The sequence below is a fragment of the Schistocerca nitens genome, chromosome 3 (genome assembly GCF_023898315.1).
Source record: "Schistocerca nitens isolate TAMUIC-IGC-003100 chromosome 3, iqSchNite1.1, whole genome shotgun sequence".
Taxonomy (NCBI): Eukaryota; Metazoa; Arthropoda; class Insecta; order Orthoptera; family Acrididae; genus Schistocerca; species Schistocerca nitens.
Genome location: NC_064616.1, coordinates 665,540,706 through 665,562,342, shown reverse-complemented (window position 1 = coordinate 665,562,342; position 21,637 = coordinate 665,540,706). Strand labels below are relative to the sequence as shown.

The 21,637-nt window shown below is 38.7% G+C and overlaps 1 protein-coding gene across 2 annotated transcripts in view; it reads right to left on the bottom strand.

Moving 5' to 3' along the window:
• The window catches only part of LOC126248627 (sorting nexin-7-like), a 144,933-nt gene that overhangs the window by 8,624 nt on the left and 114,672 nt on the right, over positions 1-21,637 (bottom strand). The window contains exons 8-10 of one of the 2 annotated variants that reach the window (XM_049949797.1): positions 20,550-20,699; positions 18,766-18,900; positions 11,896-12,018 (exon numbers count right to left, since the gene is read on the bottom strand). In XM_049949797.1, the coding sequence (XP_049805754.1) occupies positions 11,908-12,018; positions 18,766-18,900; positions 20,550-20,699 (396 nt within the window). In that variant the 3' untranslated portion in view covers positions 11,896-11,907. Of the gene's footprint in view, positions 1-11,895; positions 12,019-18,765; positions 18,901-20,549; positions 20,700-21,637 lie in introns of those variants that run through there. The other variant, XM_049949798.1, reaches the window with a different exon arrangement.

Below are 21,637 nucleotides of genomic sequence, written 5' to 3'. Positions count from 1 at the left end.
AAATCACATTTTAGTTTTTACCTTAATTTACCTCTTTTGGAGTCACTTTTGTCTTTTACATATGATAGATTTCTCAATGAAATTTGTGTGTGCTCTTAGTGTATTTTTAGAACAGTACACAGAACAAAATAAGTAAAATAAGCAAAGAAGGATGAAACGTTAATGACACTCATTCAAAAGTAATCAAGATCTAAGGGGGGAAAACAGCATTTTAAGTAATTTTCTCATAGCATAATGAGATACTAAGATGTATACTAACAGAAATGCATGGTAACATATTAACAAGGAATTAACTCTGAATAAGTAGTTGACTGCTCTGGGAATTGCCAATAGATAAAAGTTTTTTGCACAACGGGTTTGCATCCGATGCAGATTAGTGGATAGTTTTGTTTCAGAGTTATATTGCTGAAACAATGAAAATGGAGAAAGATTTAGTGGCATAGGTGCACCCAAAATGCTCGATGTGTAAGATCCTGTATGTATGTTATGGAATAATGATAACTATTGGATGTACAAGGAGAAGTATTAAGGGCACCAAAGACAAAGAAACCAATTAAGAAAGTAGGGCATGTAAAAAAATTACATTGTCCCTCTGGTCACATGCAACCTGGATGAGTACAGAAAGGAAAGAACTCAATGTTATACATCTTCGTATGCAATCACTCATGACTAGTTCAAGTTGTTCAAGTCTTCACTATTTGTGCTGCGTTGAACTACATCACAGCACTTAAAATACAGCAGGAGTACAATAAGTTTTTCTTTTATTTTAGGTGGAAATATTTATTTGAATTTTTTATTTCATGAAGAGAAGAGAGACTTTCTCCCAGCTGTTACAGTTTGTGGTTCCCAGATTAGATACCTTATTTATTTATTTTACACATCTAGTTCCATAGCAGTAAATTGTGGCACAATTAACACAAATTCTATGGTGATGACAAGCTGGTGAGTACGCACCCAAATCAACAATGTAACACCAGAAATGGTTTCTTTTTAAGTATTAGACTTTGTGTGGTGTCACAGCCAGACACCACACGTGCTAGGTGGTAGCTTAAATCGGCCGCGGTCCTGTAGTACATGTCGGACCCGCGTGTCGCCACTGTGTGATCGCAAACCTAGCGCCACCACAAGGCCGGTCTCGAGAGACTGACTCTAACTCACCCCAGTTGTACGGACGACAGAGCTAGCGACTAGACGTACTAAGCCTTTCTCTCTCATTAGCCGAGAGGCAGAATAGCCTTCAGCTAAGTTAATGGCTACGAACTAGCAAGGCGCCATTAGCCTTACAGTGATTGTAATTAGAGTCTCACTTGTGTTCACCATAGAGATGTACAAGAAGAAATTAAAGATAAGTATATGAGAAGCTCCGTTCTTTTCTTCATAGCATTAATTACGTATCCTCTTCCAGTACTTCACGCCCGTCTGCGTTAGTCTCGCGTGCCTTTTAAGCCACCTCTATTTACAAGGTGTTGGCCCAGCTGCCGACACATCACTTTGGAAAGTCTTTAGACTTAAAAGTGTGTAGATTATTGCCAAGGTATTTTTTAATTCTTGTGGTAGTTACTGAAAATGGAGGCAGCAGAATACTGCACACCTCTGCATGTGAGTCAAGGAGGTGTGATGCAAATGCAGATTGGATTTTTGCCTAGTATTACCTGACACGGTCAGTGAAAGCTGCTAGTTCTTGGTAATAAGCTCAGATTTTTAACTAACAAAATATATATTGAGAGGTCAATGTCAGAATTCCCAGACTCCTGAACACAGGTCAACAAGAGATTTATGAACTTATAACACTTATTACTCGAACTGCCCATTTCTGAACTGAAATTCCCTTTGTAAATGAGAAGAGTTACCCCTGAATACAATGCTGTGTGTTGTAAGTGAATGAAAATAAGCAAAGCTGTCTAATTTATACGTTGGCCTATAGTTATTGTAGATACTGTTCTAATAGTAAATATAGCAGCATTCAATTTTTTGAATGGGAGCCTGAACATGAGCTTCCCATGACAGCTTACCATCTATCTGAACAACTAGGAATTTTGACTGTTCATACTAACTAATCGTATGTCCATCCTCTGTAATCAAAAGATAAGTTGAGTTGAAACGTGTGTTGGACACATAAAAACCTGAGTCTTAGTATGTTTTAGCATAAATTTATTTTCTAGAAGGCATGAACTTATGTCTTGAATTACAGTATTTGCTACTTTACCCCTATGTTGCAGTCAACATCCCTCACTACTACGCTAGTGTCACGAACAAATAAGAGATATTTTAGAAGCACCACTTATATTATATAAGAGACATTTGTGGTTCCAGCACTGATCCCTGGGGACCACACCTCCCCCCCCCCCCCCCACTCCCTTTCATTTAATTGAGCACCAATCAGGCTCGATGGCATAGCCATCTTCATTACTGTGGAGAATGATCTTTTCTATCTGTTTTTAAAAGTATGAGAGAAACCAACTGCAGAAATATTTCAAGATCAACACAAACAAACACCTTAGTTAAATCAAACAACACACTTAATGTTTGTCACTTTTTGTTTAATCTGTCAACTGCCTCACAGAGAAAAGGGAATACAGCATTTATGGTTGTCAAAACACTTCTAAAACCAAATTGTATGTTTGGTAGCTAGTTACATGAACTGAAACGATCAGTTGCCCTTATACATACATCCTTTGCAATAACTTTTGCAAATGCAGATGGCACAGAAATAGGCCTAAAATTGTCTATCTCATCCCTATCTCCTCTTTCATAAAGTGGTTTCACTCTTGAGCAAATTCTGGAACTTAGTCCACAAATTTTTTCTATACTTACCTTTTACTTATTGTGCATGGTCACCTCCGAAATACTCTCCTCCATAATTGATACACTGCTCCCAAAGCCGTTTCCACTTCCAGAAGCAGTCTTAGTACGCCTCTTGCTGGATTGCATCAAGTGTCGTTTGCGAATTTTCTTTTACCTCGTCTATCACTGCAAATCTTCATCCTTTCACCTGGGTTTTCAACTTTGGAAATAAAAAAAAGTCTGCAGAGGCCAGGTCTGGAGAGTACGGATGATGAGGCTGTACAGTGATTTCGTTTTTGTGCAATAGTCATATGCCAACCGGGTTATATGTGCTGGTGCATCATTGTGATGCAAGAGCCATGAACTGTCTCACCACATTTCAAGCCATTTCCTTCTCGCATTTTCTCACAGGTGTCACAACACCATTGATTAACAGTTTGTCCCTGTGGCACAAATGCACGATGAACTTATACTCCAAAGTCAAAGAGAACTATCAGCATGGTTTTGACATCTGACCTGACCTGACGAGCTTTTCTTTGCCTTGGAGAAGCTTTCCTGATCCCTTGTGAAGATTGAACCTTGGTCTCAACATCAAAAAATAGACCCACGTCTCACCACCAGTTACGATTCTGTTAAGGAACATCTCATTCTCATTTGCATGATATAAAAGCTGTCCACAGATTGCAAGGTGCAGGTTTTTCTGGTCTCGGCTCATGAGTTGTGGGATGAACTTTGTAGCAACACGATGCTTTCCAAGATGCTGTGTTAGGATTTCATGACATGATCCCACTGGAATGTTACATTCTTCTGCAATCTCTCTGATGGTCAATCTTCCATTGGCATGCACAATTTCATTGACGTTCTTGACATGAGCATTGTAGATATACGTCAAAAGAACATTCTAAACGAGGATCATCTTTAATCTCCCATCTGGCCAGTTTTACCATTTTGGAACCATGTGAACCATTCATAACACAGATTATGGCTTAAGCACTCATCACTGTAGGCTTCCTGCATCATTTTGTGTGTGTCTGAAGGTTTTCATAAGTTTCATACAAAATTTAATGCAGACGCCTTGCTGCTCTAACTCTGCCATTTCGAAATCCGCAAACCATGCGACACAATGTTCTACTTAGTACAGAACTGAAGAATAACTAACAGACATACATCAATGAAACTTACGGCAGTTACACATTAAACACAGGTATGTGCAGAGATGCCAATCACTTTCCACTCCAACACACCACTGGCACAAAATTATGAATGTTCCGGAATTTTTTGAACAGACCTTGTAAGTAGTGTTAAAATGGTCGCCTCCTGTCTCCCCATAGCATATTTGATGGTGTTAATCACTATGATTAATGCAGCTGCTATATTATGCCATTTTAAAAATACCTTATTGACATTTAACATGAATGTGATGTTTTAAACATAATCCATCAGCTGTTAATGTACTCCAGCCTGACATTGGTGTTGCGTACATACTGCTTCATTTTGTTCCACAATTTTCTGTATAGTACTCCATAAAATCCAGGTATAGGATCTCATTTGAATATGCTATCTGCACAGTTTTGTTAAATTATCTGGTGGTGTTATGTAGTCAGTTCTGTAGTCCTGCTACATAGTAGGCGCTCTCTCTCTCTCTCTCTCTCTCTCTCTCTCTCTCTCTCTCCCCCCCCCCCCCCCTCTCTCTCTGAGTAGACACTAAGGGGCACATTTGTCAAAGTGGAGGAAGTCCAAGACTGAATTCCCAAATTTTACATTTGTAACAATTCTAACACTATAATTTCTTTTCAAATGTATTTACCTAGCTTGAGTGTGGAGTGTTGTCTCAGTCACACCGAATGTGTATGGGTGGTGAAAAAGGCAGTGGAGAGTTGTTTATTGACAGTCAGCCAGGGCAGGTGCCCTCTTGCAGTGATTGTGGAGCAGGAAGTTTTATATGTAACGTGCCCAGCAGAGTGAAGATTTGATCGCATCATGCGGTGTCTGTCAACAGCTCTTGAAGGGTTCTGTATGCCACTTTAATGTCCATGCGGAATGCGTTCCATGAATCCTTGGAGCAATCTACAGTCCTGTTTTAGTGTATGGGCATGGAATGTGACCAGCTTAACTGACATGTAATCAACAGTTGTGGAAAGCTTGCCCAGCTACCAGACTAGGCCACAGAGAAGGGAAGTTGCAGTGGGACAGTTACACTTGTTGTCAGAAGTACGATCATATGGGGGTATCAAGCAAAATTTGTAACTGAATTAAGGATTTTTTGGCAGTGAGGACACAGCAGATTATCTTGCATTAGAGTCATCATCATCAGATGTAGAAATAACTTCAAGTGTTCCCCAGGGAGTTGCATTGGGACCCTTGCTGTTCGTGTTGTATATTAATGATCTTGCAGACAATATTAATAGTAATCTCAGACTTTTTGCAGATTATGCAGTCATCTATAGTGAAATACTGTCTGAAAGAAGGTGCATAAATATTCAGCCAGATCTTAATAAGATTTCAAAGTGCAAAGATTGGCAACTTGCTTTAAATGTTCAGAAATGTACAACTGTGCTCTACACAATATGAAGAAACGTAGTATCTTATGACTATAATATCAGTGATTCACAGGTAGAATCTGCAAACTCTTAAAAATACCTGGATGTAAAACTTCGTAGGGATATAAAACACAATGATCGCACAGGCTGTCATGGTAAAGCAAGTGGTAGACTTCAGTGTACTGGTAGAATACTGAGAAAGTGCAATCACTCTACAAAGGAGGTTGCTTACAAATCATTCATGTGACCTCCTGAGGAATATTGGTCAAGTGAGTGGGACTTTTAACAAATAAGACTAACATGGGGTATTGAACATATACAGAGAAGCGCAGCATGAATGGCCTCAGATTTGTTTGACCACAGGAGATTGTCACAGAGATGCTGAAGAAACTTAACAGGCAGACTCTTGAAGATAGACTGCTCATTGACAGTAGTCAGTCAGGCAGCTGCCACCAGCCAGGAAACAGCAGCAACAAGGAAGTAACCGATGTTGTGACTTTTATGATTTCCTAGTGAGGCGCAAATTATATAGTTTCATCTGTGTGCTTTGGTAGTTTAGTTTTTGAATCTCCACCTGTGAATTTAATTTAGTAGACACAGTTCTTGCATTTTCATTAGTGTTTACTGTAGAGTTCTACAGTGGGTGTTGACAGTCATTCGTTTGTCTGTGAAGTGTAGTTCCACACCTTCTTTAGTATGGATAGGGACTGTGATTGCTGTGTGCGGATGCGAGCTGAGTTGGTGACACTTTGCTGTCAGCTCCCAGATATGTTGGCGTCAGTTGCACAGCTTGAGGCATGAATGGATGGGCATCACTGTTGTGGACCGACCATGGAAATCCAACAGACGTCCAGCTGATTGGTCCACACCAGTGGCCAGCCCAGTTACCGCTTGCATTGAGGTAGATCCCTCACCCATGGTCAAGTGGGAGGTCGCCTCAGGGTGTGGCAAAAAAAAAAAAAACTTCCCAAGGGGCCAAATATAAGGTCTCTAGTTAGTCTGATGAACAGCTTCCAGGTGCTATCTGTGCTTGGTGATGTCCCTCAGACACATCCAGTCACTTATCCTGTTTCAGAGTAAACCTCTCAGCCTGCTAGATCTGGGTAATAACAGACGGTGAGATTATTGGTAGTTCCAATGTTGGGCGCTTTATGGGGCCTCTTTGTGACATAGCTACCAAGGAGGGGAAGACAGCCAGTTCACACTCCGTGTACGTACTGGGTTGAGTCATTCCAGATGTGGAACAGGTCCTTCTGGATGCCATGAAGAGCACAGGGTGCAGCCAACTGCAGGTGGTGGCCTATGTCGGTACCAGTTGTGTGTGTTGCTTTGGATCAGAAGAGTTTTTCTCGGTTTGGAGCGGCAATCTGAAGTGGCAAAGGCTGCCAGTCGAGCTTTCGAGATGAAAACAGAGCTCCCAACATGCAGCATAGTCAACAGTACTGATTGCAGACCTCCGACATAGAGGTGAGTGGAGAGTCTCAATCAGGGGCTTAGTTCTGCAACCATATAACACAGGAAGAACCTAGATTTAGGAACCATCGGTATAACTGTTGTAAATTGTCATAGCTGTGCTGCAAAAGCAGCAGAGCTCCAGGTGCTAATAGAAAGCACTGGTGCCAAAGTGTTACAGGATTTGTGGTGGACATAATTAAAACAAAGGCGTTTCTCACTGCGATGTGATGATCTCATGGAATTTCAATCACCAACTTTCTCCTCTGAATTAAAAAATATACGGAGAAATTATCATCACAATAAAATAATGGAAACCATAGCTCATACCGAAAGATGAGTGTGTTTGTTTCTTTCACACACAGTTTGAGAGTGGAATAATGGAGAATTAGTGTGAAGGTGGCTCAATGAACACTCTGCCAGGCACTTAAGTGTGACTTGCAGAGTAGCCATGTAGATGTAGATGTGGATGTAGATGTGGATGTCGATACAGAAACTAGTCCAAGAAAGCCTACTTATGAAGTTTCAAGGACCAGCTTCGAGTAAATTATACGAGGGTTGCCCAGAAAGTAATGCACCACATTTTTTTCCTTCAACAATTCTTTATTGAACATAATGAGAATTACACACACACAAAAGAATGGTGTTTTATCCACACATCCTATTTTTCCAAGTAATCTCCATCCCATTCTATGGCCTTCCTCCAGCGGGAAACATGGGTGTGTATGTCCTGTCGGTAGCAATCCTTGTCCTGCTGGTGGAGCCAGTGCTTCACTGCATGAATCACCTCCCCATCGTTCTCAAAATGTCTTTCAATAATGGCATCCTTTAATTGGTCCTTGTGAATGACAAATCAGCTTGCTGCAACATATCAAGTGTGATAGCCGTGGATGGTCTCCCCGACCCCTGCAAATCGTGTAACTCCACTGAACTGCCTTCTGATGACCTCACCCTCTGTGCCCAGTGAATAACTGTACTTCTGTTAACAGAAGATGCTCCATAGACTTTGTACAAGCATTTGTGAATACTCCCCACAGTTTCTTTCTCTGCAGTGAAAAATTCAATGACGGCATGTTACTTGCAACGTACATCACCTACGGATGCCATTCTGAAACTGTCCTGCAGCTACGCTATCTGTCGGAAGTGATGGAAACTTGGCACACTCACTAAGGACACTTCAAATAATACATACGTACTGTTTCGCATTCGTAGCATTGTTTTCAGTGGAGAAAAAATGTGGTGCATTACTTTCTGGGCAACCCTTGTACAACAACCCTCCACTTATCGCTCACATCAGGATCATGAGGACAAGATTAGATTAATCTACAGCATACACAAAGGCATTTAAACAATCTTACTTCTCACGCTCAATACACGAATGGAATGAGAAAAAACTCTAATAACTGATACAATATGATGTACCCTCTGCCATGCACTTCAGAGGTTTGCAGAGTATGGATATAGATGTAGGAGTTGCCTAATTTGTCTAATAATTGTTCTAGTTTTATACTGTCTGTGTTAATGAATTGCTCAGTTTTTGAAAAGGTGGTTGTATTGTGTGACATAGTAGCTGAGCCATGAAGTGTTATCTATTAACTGACAAAAATACTAACTGATTAAATCACTTATTGTTTTTACTCCTGTGGCGCTATTCAGTTTACAAGTAAGGATTGTAAGATTGTCAGTTTTACTGAGCCAGCTAGTGGATAGGAACTAATAGTCAACTTTATTATTGACATTTCTTAAACCTAGAAGAAAATTTTCATTTTGACATTCAGTTTTAAAAGTGCAATGGTTGCCTTATTTGAAAGAGTTATTGTGTTTATTGGTCAGGAATTGTTTTAATTGCAAAAGGTGTTAAGGCTGACTGTTTTGCTGAGTCAGACAGTGGCATATAATAGTTAAACCAGTTTTAAAATTTATTATTGTTATTTCTTAGAATTGGAATAATATTTTATTGGTTTTAAAACATGGAACGAAAGCCTCATTTGAATGTGTTGTTACTTCTCTTAATAAGGAATTGTTTCAATTGTAAAAAGTTTTAAGGCTGGCCGTGTTGAGGTGTTAGCAAGTGGAAGGTTTAAGTTGAACTAGTTGTCAGTTTATTGGTGCTATTTCTTGAAATCGAAACAAAATTTTCCTTTTAGTATTCAGTCTTAAAAGGTTTTAAGGCTTGCCACATCTGTACATATTTATCATTTCAACCCAATCAACTTGCAACAACAAGGAAAAGGAAATTAGACTTTTTTTAAATTTACAATAGAAGAGAAACCACTGAAGGCAACTAAAACAACATACTAGCCCTGCGTATAGCTGATTAACGTACAAGAAGAAAAACGCTGATCTAAATGCATAGGAAAATCTACAGAAAGTCATAAAACTAAAATTTGTAAAACCGAACCTGCCTTTCTGTATAGTTGATAACTTGCAATTAGATTAACATGTCCTCAAACCAGCTTATACAATGCAATCTGTTAGAATATGTTGTATGGAGATTTGTCTGGCACAATCGTCACATAAAGACCAGAGTACAAAGTAGCCAGTGACCACAGAGGTCAGAAGGTGTGACTTCATTCCATATGCCAAAGCCAGTCAGCTGGTTGCAGTAAACTGCAATTAACATCAAGAAATTCTTCCTAATACTTGCACATAAATTATTTTGAACAGCGAGACTGTAGCCTGTTGAATAATGGCACGCTGATTCCCTGAATTCATTTGTGCCCTTGAACCCAACAATGAAACTGGTATTTCTTACTTTGCTGTAGCATGCCACAAAAAGTCTTGGTTATGTTAAATATTTTTTTCTGTTGGGTCTACCCGTGTTGATATTTGTAGAGCAGTAAGAGAATTTGAGCATTGATAAATTTCTTTCATCAGTGACATGGTATTCTATGTAGCACTTTGTGATAACACTTGGGTCAGCTCTAAGTACTGTAAATCAATTAGAGATTCAACTTCTCTGGCAAACAATAATTAAATTTGTTAAATGCTCTGACACCCATAATCAAGACAGCATAAGACAGAGGCCTTGTAAAATTAGACAACAGTAACTGGGTCTGCTCCTACTACATTGGGCTTAACATATTTTAAAATTTTGATTATTTGTAGAGACTGCATTTTAATATAGATTAGGTGAGATACCTAGGTATATTTCTCAATAAAAATACGGCCTGAAAACCTAAACTGAACCTTCAGGGTGGTTTGCCTCACTCAAAATCCACACAAATAAAAACACACCTAAATTTTTAATGACACAGTTTATTTGTACAAAACCTGAAACCAGTTTCTTATGCCTCCCACCTGGCATATGGCAGTTGCAAGCCCGAAAATTTGTATCATCAGGAACAAGGCGTACTGTAATGGTGTCCTTGCTGTGAATGCAATGGCAAAATTAGCAACACTTAACCTACAGGGTACTTTTCTCTTATCTGAATTTACCTTACAGGACCCCACAAGCACAGTGTTTCATATAATTTTGAGATAAAGGACCACACGAAGATGTTACAATGTCATCTGGTATGTATTCAATGAATGTGTTTCATATGTCTCGAAGTATTATCACATGTGTAGTCAACATAAAAAGACATCTGTTATGTGAATTCTCAACAATAAAGCTTTGTCCACTGGGAACAGGTGCTCAGTGCTGAAATGCTATCTCCTGAAACTGTAAAAGCACTAACATAGAAAATGTATTACGACAAGGCTCCCAGTAGGATATCAGTTTACCACGTAATACATTGTTTTCTGTACATGACTAGTGAGGGCAACACTAAGGTATGTAGCATCCTCTCCCTGTTCTACAGAGGGTACTAAATAGAGTACCTTTCCATGAGTTGGAAAATTATTCTACCACATATATAAAAATTAAAAGAACAAGGATATTTAATTTTGTCTGTGATTTGTCCTATCAAGAACCAGGTGTTGTGTCACACATCACACATAAAGCAGAACAGTGAATTGTATGACGGGAGCAGGAGCTGACTGCAGTTGAAGGCTCTCAGGTGGAGCCACACCAAAATACAAAATAAAACGTATTTCTCAAAAATGTATTACAGAATTCATATTAACAGGACATGTTTTTGAAAATTTCTCAGAGATTTAAATAACAGTGACATTTTTGGAACTGTTAAATAGAGTAAATTTTTTTGAACGGGTAGTAGCTAGTCTAAAGGTTGTACCTGAAATGCTATTTACCCCCGTGTAATAGACGTATGGGAGCATGGCTTCCATTAAGGACAGTTCTTATGGGCTTCCTGAAGGCTCTGTTTGTAGAGCCTATAGGTGTATCACCAATCTCCACATGATTTTCACATTCTACTGCTTAAAAGGGAATCAAAAGGGTGGCTGAACCTTCACTCTCAAATCTTCATCTCTGAATCTATCATGTTTTATGCGTCATTAATCAATGTCTTGACAAGGTTACAGATTTTTGTTTCTGGCATTGGCAATCCACAGTATGAAAGGCATGTTAAGCTTGTAACTCACTAGATTGCAGCAGAATATGGGAACATGTGTGTCACTAACTGGAAAGAGCAAATAACTGTATGAAACATGTGCCATTATCTTCAGATGCTAACAATTATCTTGCCTGTTAATGGAATTTGTGGGATAAAAATGCATTATTTGCAGGTTTCTTTTTGTGAGTGTATTGTACCCAAGTTTCTGTGAGTTTTATTTTATTGTGAATAACTGCATTACACCTAGAGTCTTAAAAACTGTAATATCAAGCAATATGTTTAGCCAACATCATCTTTCCTTACACTTTAGCACAAGAAACCACACAAAAAATGATACATTTTGGACAGTTCTTTGATGTGGTCTATCAGTTAAAACTGCATATTTTTAATATGCAAGTAAAAAATACAAAAAACCATCAATTACAGTATGTTATAACTGCTCAGTTTCCTTCTCTCAGCCGATCACAGCACAGGACCTATGAGATCACCGAAACATCTCAGTTTTGTCACTCATGAAAGCCATGAACTGAGCACACACTGGAAAAATTAAATGTCAAGTTCATAATTGAAACATCAAACATGCAATGAAGCTATTATCTCATATTTGGAGGTCCTCACCTTTAAAGTGTTACAAATCTCTCCAACATGCTTCATTTTTAATATGGTTTGGTGTGCTAAATTTTTGGGAATTGTGACACAGCCTGTAAATTTTTTAGAGAGCCCTCACACTGTATTTCTGAGAGATAACAGTCACAGACTTCCTGTATGGCAGCCATGAGCAATACCTGCAAGAGAGGGAAAGCTTCAGCCAACCACAGCCCAAAAATGGGCAGTTCTAAGTTACATTTTAGTTGGTTGGTTGATTCAGGGGAGGGGACCAAACCATAAGGTCATCAGTTCCATAGACTTACAAAAGGTTGGGGAAGGGAATCAGCAGTGCCCCTTCAAAAGGGACCATCCCAGAATTTGCCTTACATAATTTAGGGAAATCATGGAAAACCTAAATCAGGATGGCTGGACACAGGTTTGAATCGCCATACTTGGAATGTGAGTCCTGTGTGCTAACCACTGTGCCACCTCACTCGGTGGAGTTACATTTTGATAGGGGCAGCTGTAGGTTACGTTACTAATAGGAGACCCAACTGCTTTTGTGAACTGGTGTACAGTGGTTAAATGCTTTGCAAGAACATGAAAATAAAACAACACTGTACTTGGAATAAACTGAACAAGATCGTGCTGCTGCTAAGAGACTGGCTTTATATCTGGAAGGCTGGAAAATCTGATCTCCATCCACATGTACTGATTTAAGTTTCCTATGACTTTCTTCTACCATTTTAAGCAAATTATGGGATTGTTCCTACAGTAAGTAGGTCATATCCTAGTCAAACTTTGTGATACCATGATATGTCCAGTACCCTTGTAAATGTTATCCATAGACAAATAAAACGGATGAATAAAAACAACAACAGAAGCCGCCGCCGCCACCACCAGTTGGCTGATCACATTTGCAATATGAGCCATACTTCCAAAAAACTAGCTCAGTGTTCAGGCAAACTGCATCCAGTTAGCTTCCCAAGCACCCACTATTACTGCTTTCTTTTGGCCAGTGTCGTGGCTGTAGAACAAGTGTAATGTAGAAGTGAAGTATGTGCATGCGTGCGCACTTACGCACACTCACAACCCCTCCGCCCTGCCTCCCCCCCCCCCCCCCCACACACACACACAAAACACCCACACCCATGCATGTGCATGGTCACAAGTAGTAGTTCATCATCTCCTCAGAAGAGTTTCTTACAAACAAAGAGATAGATTTATTTAATAGTTTGTTTCGCATTTTGGTTTAGTCCTATACAATCTGTTGAACAGTAAATGAGTAATGCACAAATTTCCTAAATTGTAGAAATTTAAAATTTAAGTATGTTTTGGACTGAAATTTACTATTGAAAAGCATTTATTTGTTACCCGATTGAAATAAGAATTAGCTTCAGTGAAAAACATGTTATTAGATGAAACTTATTGAAAATTATAAAGTAAAGTAACCCACAAAAACTAGAGTTTTCAATAGCAAATTCAAAATTTATTTAAAAAACAAAAACTTTCATTATGAAGATTTAAAATTCTAGTTTCCTAAAATGTATTTTTTTGTTATAACTGAAAGCATAATTAGAAAGGTATTGTAATTAGAAAGCTTATGTTTCTAGGACTTTTTGGTGTTTCTAAAGAAGTTATATGCACGCAAAAAGCGCACCAACTTCATAATTGCTCAGTCACATGTTCCCTATGTATTCACATGTATATGCACTCAGATATTGTAGGTTCTATAAAACAATTTGTTTGTGATGTGTATTTTCTAGGTGATATTTTAAAACATCATTTTGGGAGAAAATGAATGTCAACAACTATTTTGCAGAAAAATGTTTCAATAACATCAAAGTATCTTTAATAATATTTGTAATTATTACATTCTACTGACAGATTGCTACTTACTGTAAAAAAAAACATGTCGAGTTGCAGACAGGCACAGTTAAAATACACTTACATAAAGCTTTCGGCCACAGCCTTCATCAGTAAAGAGGCGCAAACACATGCAAGCACACCTCACGTACACACGACCACCAATTCCAGCATCTCGCACCAGAGACACTGGAGTTGGCGCTTCTGTGTATGTGTGGTGTGATTGCGCTTTTGTGTGTGTGTGTGTGTGTGTGTGTGTGTGTGTGTGTGTGTGTTACTGATGAAGGCTGTGGCCAAAAGCTTTATGTAAGTGTCTTAATTGTGCCTGTCAACAACTTGAAATGTCTTCTTTATGGTAAGTAGCAATCTGTCTTTCCCTATATTGTTGATATTCCTGCCTGGAGTTCCCATTGTTTGATTACTTCCCACTCAGAAATATATAATGCAAAGTTGGTGTCAAATATGCCAAATCTGCGCTTATGATGAGCCATGTTGTATGTTTCACATAACACTATTTGGCTGCGTAACACTAAATGAAGATTTTGTAAAATGAAACATGATTTATGTAGCTAAACAAAGAAATACTATTACAAGATGTAATACGTTAAAGACAGAATGTTACCGGGATAGCACATATCTATTTTTGTAGGAAACTCGTGTGGTTGCTGCACACAAGGATTTTACAACTTGTTGCAAGGGTCTAAGTATGGGTTTCAACTTTGCAGTGAATATTCTGCATGTGTTTGGTACAGGCAGCATGCATGGGGAGTTTTCAGCTCGTGCATCGGTTGTCAGCTGCATGCATAAATCCATAACAATGAGGGGTGCACAGGATCTTTGCACTCAGTGGGTGGGTTACACACTGTGCAAAATTAAGAAAAAATATGGAAGTCAAACCTTCAGGGGGCCTTAAGTAATTAAACAGGGTTTCATGAGCAGAGCTAATTATTTTTCTGATTAAGGCCATGCAGTCAACATGAATTTATACTCCCCTTCTTACAACAATCAGGAGTCAACTGAATATGGAAATAGGGCCAAATAAAACGTTCAGCAATTTTATGTTTTATAGGTTTCCTCCCCCCCCCCCCCCCCCCCCAATGAACCATGGACTTTGCCATTGGTGGCGAGGCTTGCGTGCCTCAATGCTACAGATAGCCGTACTGTAGAAGCAACCACAACGGAGGAGTATCTGTTGAGAGGCAAGACAAACGTGTGGTTCCTGAAGAGTGGCAGCACCCTTTTTCAGTAGTTGCCGGGGCAACAGTCTAGATGATTGACTGATCTGGCCCTGTAACACTAACCAAAATGGCCTTGCTGAACTGGTACTGCGAACGGCTGAAAGCAAGGGGAAACTACAGCTGTAATTTTTCCTGAGGGCATGCAGCTTTACTGTATGGTTAAATGATGATGGCATCCTCTTGGGTAAAATATTCTGGAGGTAAAATAGTCCCCCATTCGAATCTCCGGGCAGGGACTACTCAGGACGACGTCGTCATCAGGAGAAAGAAAACTGACATTCTGCGGATCAGAGCGTGGAATGTCAGATCCCTTAATCGGACATGTAGGTTAGAAAATTTAAGAAGGGAAATAGATAGGTTAATGTCAGATATAGTGGGAATTAGTGAAGTTCGGTGGCAAGAGGAACAAGACTTCTGGTCAGGTTAATACAGGGTTATAAATACAAAATTAAATAGGGGTAATGCTAGAGTAGGTTTAATAATGAATAAAAAAATAGCAGTGTGGGAAAGCTACTGCCAACAGCATAGTGAATGCATTATTGTGGCCAAGATAGACACAAAGCCCATGCCTACCACAGTAGTACAAGTTTATATGCCAACTAGCTATGGAGATGAAGAGATTGATGAAATGTATAATGAGATAAAAGAAATGATACAGATAGTGAAGGGAGACAAAAATTTAATAGTCATGGATGACTGGAATTCGATAGTAGGGAAAGGGAGAGAAGGAAACATAGTAGGTGAATATGGATTAGGGCTAAGCCGCCTGGTAGAATTTTGCGCAGAGCATAACTTAATCATATCTAACACTTGGTTTAATAATCATGAAAGAAGGGTGTATACATGGAAGAACCCTGGAGATACTAAAAGGTATCAAATAGTTTATATAATGGTAAGACAGAGATTTAGCAACCAGGTTTTAAATTGTAAGACATTTCCACGGGCAGATGTGGACTCTGACCACAATCTTTTGGTTATGAACTATAGATTAAAACTGAAGAAACTACAAAAAGGTGGGAATTTAAGGAGATGGGACCTGGATAAGCCGAGAGAACCAGAGGTTGTACAGAGTTTCAGGGAGAGCATAAGGAAACGATTGACAGGAATGGGGAAAGAAATACAGTAGAAGAAGAATGTGTAGCTTTGAGGGATGAAGTAGTGAAGGCAGCAGACGATCAAGTAGGTAAAAAGACGAGGGCTAGTAGAAATCCTTGGGTAACAGAATATATATTAAATTTAATTGGCGAAAGGAGAAAATATAAAACTGCAGTAAATGAAGCAGGCAAAAAGGAATACAAACGTCTCAAATATGAGATCGACAGGAAGTGCAAAAATGGCTCAGCAGGATGGCTAGAGGACAAATGTAAGGATGTAGTGGCTTATCTCACTAGGGGTAAGATAGATACTGCCTACAGGAATACTGAAGACACCTTTGGAAAAAGAGAACCACTTGTATGAATATCAAGAGCTCTGATGGAAACCCAGTTCTAAGCAAAGAAGGGAAAGCAGAAAGAAAAAAATGGCTCTGAGCACTATGGGACTCAACTGCTGTGGTCATCAGTCCCCTAGAACTTAGAACTACTTAAACCTAACTAACCTAAGGACATCACACACATCCATGCCCGAGGCAGGATTCGAACCTGCGACCGTAGCAGTCGCACGGTTCCGGACTGCGCGCCTAGAACCGCGAGACCACCGCGGCCGGCGAAAGCAGAAAGGTGGAAGGAGTATATAGAGGGTCTATACATGGGCGATGTACTTGAGGACAAAATTATTGAAATGGAAGAAGATGCAGATGAAAATGAAATTGGAGATATGATACTGCATGAAGAGTTTGACAGAGCACTGAAAGATCTAAGTCGAAACAAGGCCCCGAGAGTAGACAACATTCCATTAGAACTACTTACAGCCTTGGGAGAGTCAGCCCTGACAAAACTCTACCATCTGGTGAGCAAGCTGTATGAGACAGGTTAAATACCCTCAGACTTCAAGACGAACATAATAATTTCAATCGCAAAGAAAGCAGGTGTTGACAGATGTGAAAATTACCGAACTATCAGTTTAATAAGTCACAGCTGCAAAATACTAACACAAATTCTTTATAGACGAATGGAAAAACTGGTAGAAGTCAAACTCGGGGAAGATCAGTTTGGATTCTGTAGAAATGTTGGAACACATTAGGCAATACTGACCCAACGACTTATCTTAGAAGATAGATTAAGGAAAGGCAAACCTACGTTTCTAGCATTTGTAGACTTAGAGAAAGCTTTTGACAATGTTGACTGGAATACTCTCTTTCAAATTCTGAAGGTGGCAGGAATAAAATACAGGGAGCAAAGAGCTATTTACAATTTGTACAGAAACCAGATGGCGGTTGTAAGAGTCGAGGGGCATGAAGGGGAAGCAGCGATTGGGAAGGGAGTGAGACAGGGTTGTAGCCTACCCCTGTTGTTACTCAATCTTTATACTGAGCAAGCAGTGAAGGAAACAAAAGATAAATTTGGAGTAGGTATTAAAATCCATGGAGGAGAAATAAAAACTTCGAGGTTTGGCAATGACATTGTAATTCTGTCAGAGACACCAAGGGACCTGGAAGAGCAGCTGAACGGAATGGACAGTGTCTTGAGAGGAGTCTGTAAGATGATCAACAACAAAAGCAAAACGAGGATAATGGAATGTAGTCGAATTAAGACGGGTGATGCTGAGGGAATTAGATTAGGAAATGAGACACTTGAAGTAGTAAAGGAGTTTTGCTATTTGGGGAGCAAAATAACTGATGATGGTCGAACTAGAGAGGATATATAACATGTTGACTGGCAATGGCAAGGAAAGCGTTTCTGAAGAAGAGAAATTTGTTAACATCGAGTATAGATTTAAGTGTCAGGAAGTCTTTTCTGAAAGTATTTGTATGGACTGTAGCCATGTATGGAAGTGAAACATGGACAATAAATAGTTTGGACAAGAAGAGAATAGAAGCTTTCGAAATGTGGTGCTACAGAAGAATGCTGAAGATTAGATTGGCAGATCACATAACTAATGAGGGGGTATTGAAGAGAATAGGGAAGAAGAGAAATTTGTGGCACAACTTGATTAGAAGAAAGAATCGATTGGTAGGACATGTTCTGAGGCATCAATGGATCACCAATTTAGTATTGGAGGGCAGTGTGGAGTGTAAAAATCGTAGAGGGAGACCAAAAGATGAATACTAAGCAAATTCAGAAGGATAGGTTGCAGTAGGTACTGGGAGATGATGAAGCATGCACGGGATATAGTAGCATGGAGAGCTGCATCAAACCTGTCTCTGGGCTGAAGACCACAACAACAACAAGAACAACAACAACAGGATATTGTTATTGACATTGTGTAAAGAATAATTAAGCATTTGAATTCTTAAATATTTTGAAGTTCTGTTACATTCAGGAACACTGCACATATTGCCAGAATGTAACAAAGTGCAATAATGAGTGAACATCAACCACTGTTTATAGCAAATTCAAGAAAAATCCATAGCAACCAGTAAATCATACAATGGCGATGTCCATCAGCCATGGATAGAAAATATAAAATGCAAATAAATTACACACATTTATGAAGATATTAACAGTCACACTTTGCTATAGCCAAACATTAGTAGATCTGTTAAGTCTTAAATATCATAAATGTAACCAAAGGGAACTATTTCACACACAATAATTCACACAGACTCAACTGATATGCAGAAAGACACTTGTTCTTGAAAGAGTTAAAAAATAAATAAAAAATAAAATACATGTCCACTCTAACTTTCAGGCTCCTGATGAAATGAAGTCATAGATCAACTTGAAAAAAATCTATTAATACCTGCTCATAATATTTAATCTGCTGATTTGCAAGTGCAAGAAATATTTTCTTCAGATCATCTTTTTTCTCGTGGTTCCAACGCTCCAAATCAGCTCTCAGATCTTCATTTGCACATTCAACTTTGTCTTGATTTTCCTAAACAGTGTAGGTATTTTAATTGGTTAGCAAATTCTCTTCAGTTAAACTAAAATGATGAAGGCATACTGAAAAGTAATGTCTCCAAATTCTTTATTTGACAATTCTTAAAGATATTTCAACAAACAAACATTATTGACATTCTGCATCCTCATTCTTCATGTCTACATATTTATTTCTCAATACAGTCACCCTGGCAATGAGCACATTTCTCCCAATGAGAGACCAGTTTGTTGATATAGTCACTGCAGGTTGTCTGACTTTTTTGACGGACCCACACACTTTTGGCTTTGGCTTTGTTGATGGACCCGCAACCTCCGCTCTGCTTCCACCACTTCGTCACTTTCAAAGTGAATCCTCAAAAGTGGTCTTAAAGTTCTGGAAACAGATGAAAATCAGATGGGGCCAATTTGGGACTGTAGGGATGGTGATTAGCGACAGTGAACCAAAGGAAATGGATTGTTGCATATGTCACAGCACTCGAGTGCAGATGAACTCTTAGAACTCTAAACTTTATTACAGCAGACTGTTTCTCATGCACCAATGCAGTTATGTTTAACACCACTTTGTTACATGCTATAATTCAGATGCTTCTAGTGGCGGAGGGCTGCAAAGATGTAGACTTGAAGAACAGAAATGTAGAATGTCAATAACATTTGTTTTGTTTAAAAAGTTTTATGGGTTTTCACATAAAAAATTTGGAGGCATTACATTTCAGCTCTCCCTCATATTTAATACAAAAAAAGACTTCAATATTAATGATTCCTTTACCAATATAAGTTAATAGTATTAAGAAAACACATTTGTTGTTTTAGTCGGACATATCTCATTTACAAACAAGTTGTTCTTTCTTCTAGTGTTACACTTATATATCTGTTTACATGTCTTACATTTTACAGTCTGCAAGGTAGATTACCAAGTTCTGCTAAGCCCAGAGAATCACCATACCTATTTATGCTTTGTTTCATTACAAGACTATCAATTTACACTAGAACAAAACAACTACATCAGACTGTTTTTAAGTAGCCACCACTGTCTATCCATAACATGCACCCTGTGTGGGTATCATACTATTGAACACAACTTCTTTCAACTGTACAAAAAATGTTTAAACCTGCAAGAGGACTATGAAACTTCCTGCCACATGAAAACTGTGTTACAGACCAGGACTCAAATCAATAACATTGCTCATACCACGTGAGCTATCCAAGCACAACTCGTGATCCATCATCACAGCTTCATTTCTCTCAGTATCTCTTTCCTACTCACAAAACTACTTCCAAAGTTCTCCTGCATACCTTTCAGGACTAGCACTCCTGAAGGAGTTCTACAAGGTACGCAGGGCAACTCCTGTGAAGTACGAAAGCTAGCAGAGAGGTACTGGTAGGAAGACAGTAAAAAGATACTGGTAGAAGTGTTAGGGCTGGTCATCAGCTATGCTTGTATAACTCAGTCAGAAGCAGCATTGCCTGTGAAAGGCAAGGTTCCGAAATTAGTCCTACACAGTGTTTCAGTTTTCTACGAGGACTCAAAACAATTCACACTCAAAGTGAAAATTCATGCAATGCTTATAAATAAAAATATACAAACCAACTTGAGGAAAGATCTTTATTTAGTTTAAAAGATCATTCAGATATCTATTCACTTACCTCTACTTGCTTAATTAGTTGTGGTATAGAAGCACCTAATTTTTGTATTTTTTCCTCTCTTGCTTCACCAGAACTTCTCCACAGTGAGCCTCCTCCAAGACTGAAGTTCCCTCCAGAAGTCATTGGAACCTGTTGCTCCATAGCCATCAGCTGTTAAGGCAAAACGATTTCTTATGAAACTATGGTTTTCACAATAAGAAGAGAACAGTAAAATCTTTAGATACAGCTGAATGTACAATTAACAGGACAATGCACATTCTCTGGAACTGCGATGCCTAAGAAAGGTGAAATATGGAATTCAAGACGAATTGGGTGTGCCAGATAGAAAGGCAGTAGCTATAAACATTCTTTTATTGCTTACCTAAACCTATATTTTAAGTGTAAATACACTACATATAAATTACAGATGTTGGCCATACAGCAAATCAAACTCTTAAATCATGTTGATGTGTCAGGCGCATTTAGCAGTAACCAAAAACTTTACAGGAAACCTTCATTCACTAGTGTCCTGGTAAATAAATTTACAAAAAGTTTGAAAATTTACAATTTTTTGAAGTGATAAATTCTACAAAACACCCTTTACAACCAGTTCAGAAAGCTTTGTCTATATATTGGAAGAGAATGTTCAGAGACACATCTATAACATAAGTATTACATTTTTAGTGACACCTGATTTTCAAGTATAGATCAGAATCATTTGTAATAACAAGAATCATTGAGGTACACGGGAGGGATGTGCCTGTATGTGTGCATGCACACACTGGTAAGGGTGAGTGAGTGAGTGAGTGAGTGAGTGAGTGAGAGAGATAGAGAGATTTAACAATAGAAAACCTCAACAGAAGGTCACGAAAAATTCCCCTGATTTGGAATGGATTTCATAGTAAATTTAAAAATAGCACATTGTATAATCAATACTCAAGCCATCTCACCAAGAATTGCAAATTTAACTTAAGAAACAATAAATAAAATCTGTATCATCTTATGGGCCAATATACATACCAAAGAGAAAAATTTTATAATAGCAGGAAATCTATTGATTTGATGTAATTATATTTTTCTGGAGACTTGCTGAGTCTCAACTTTATCTT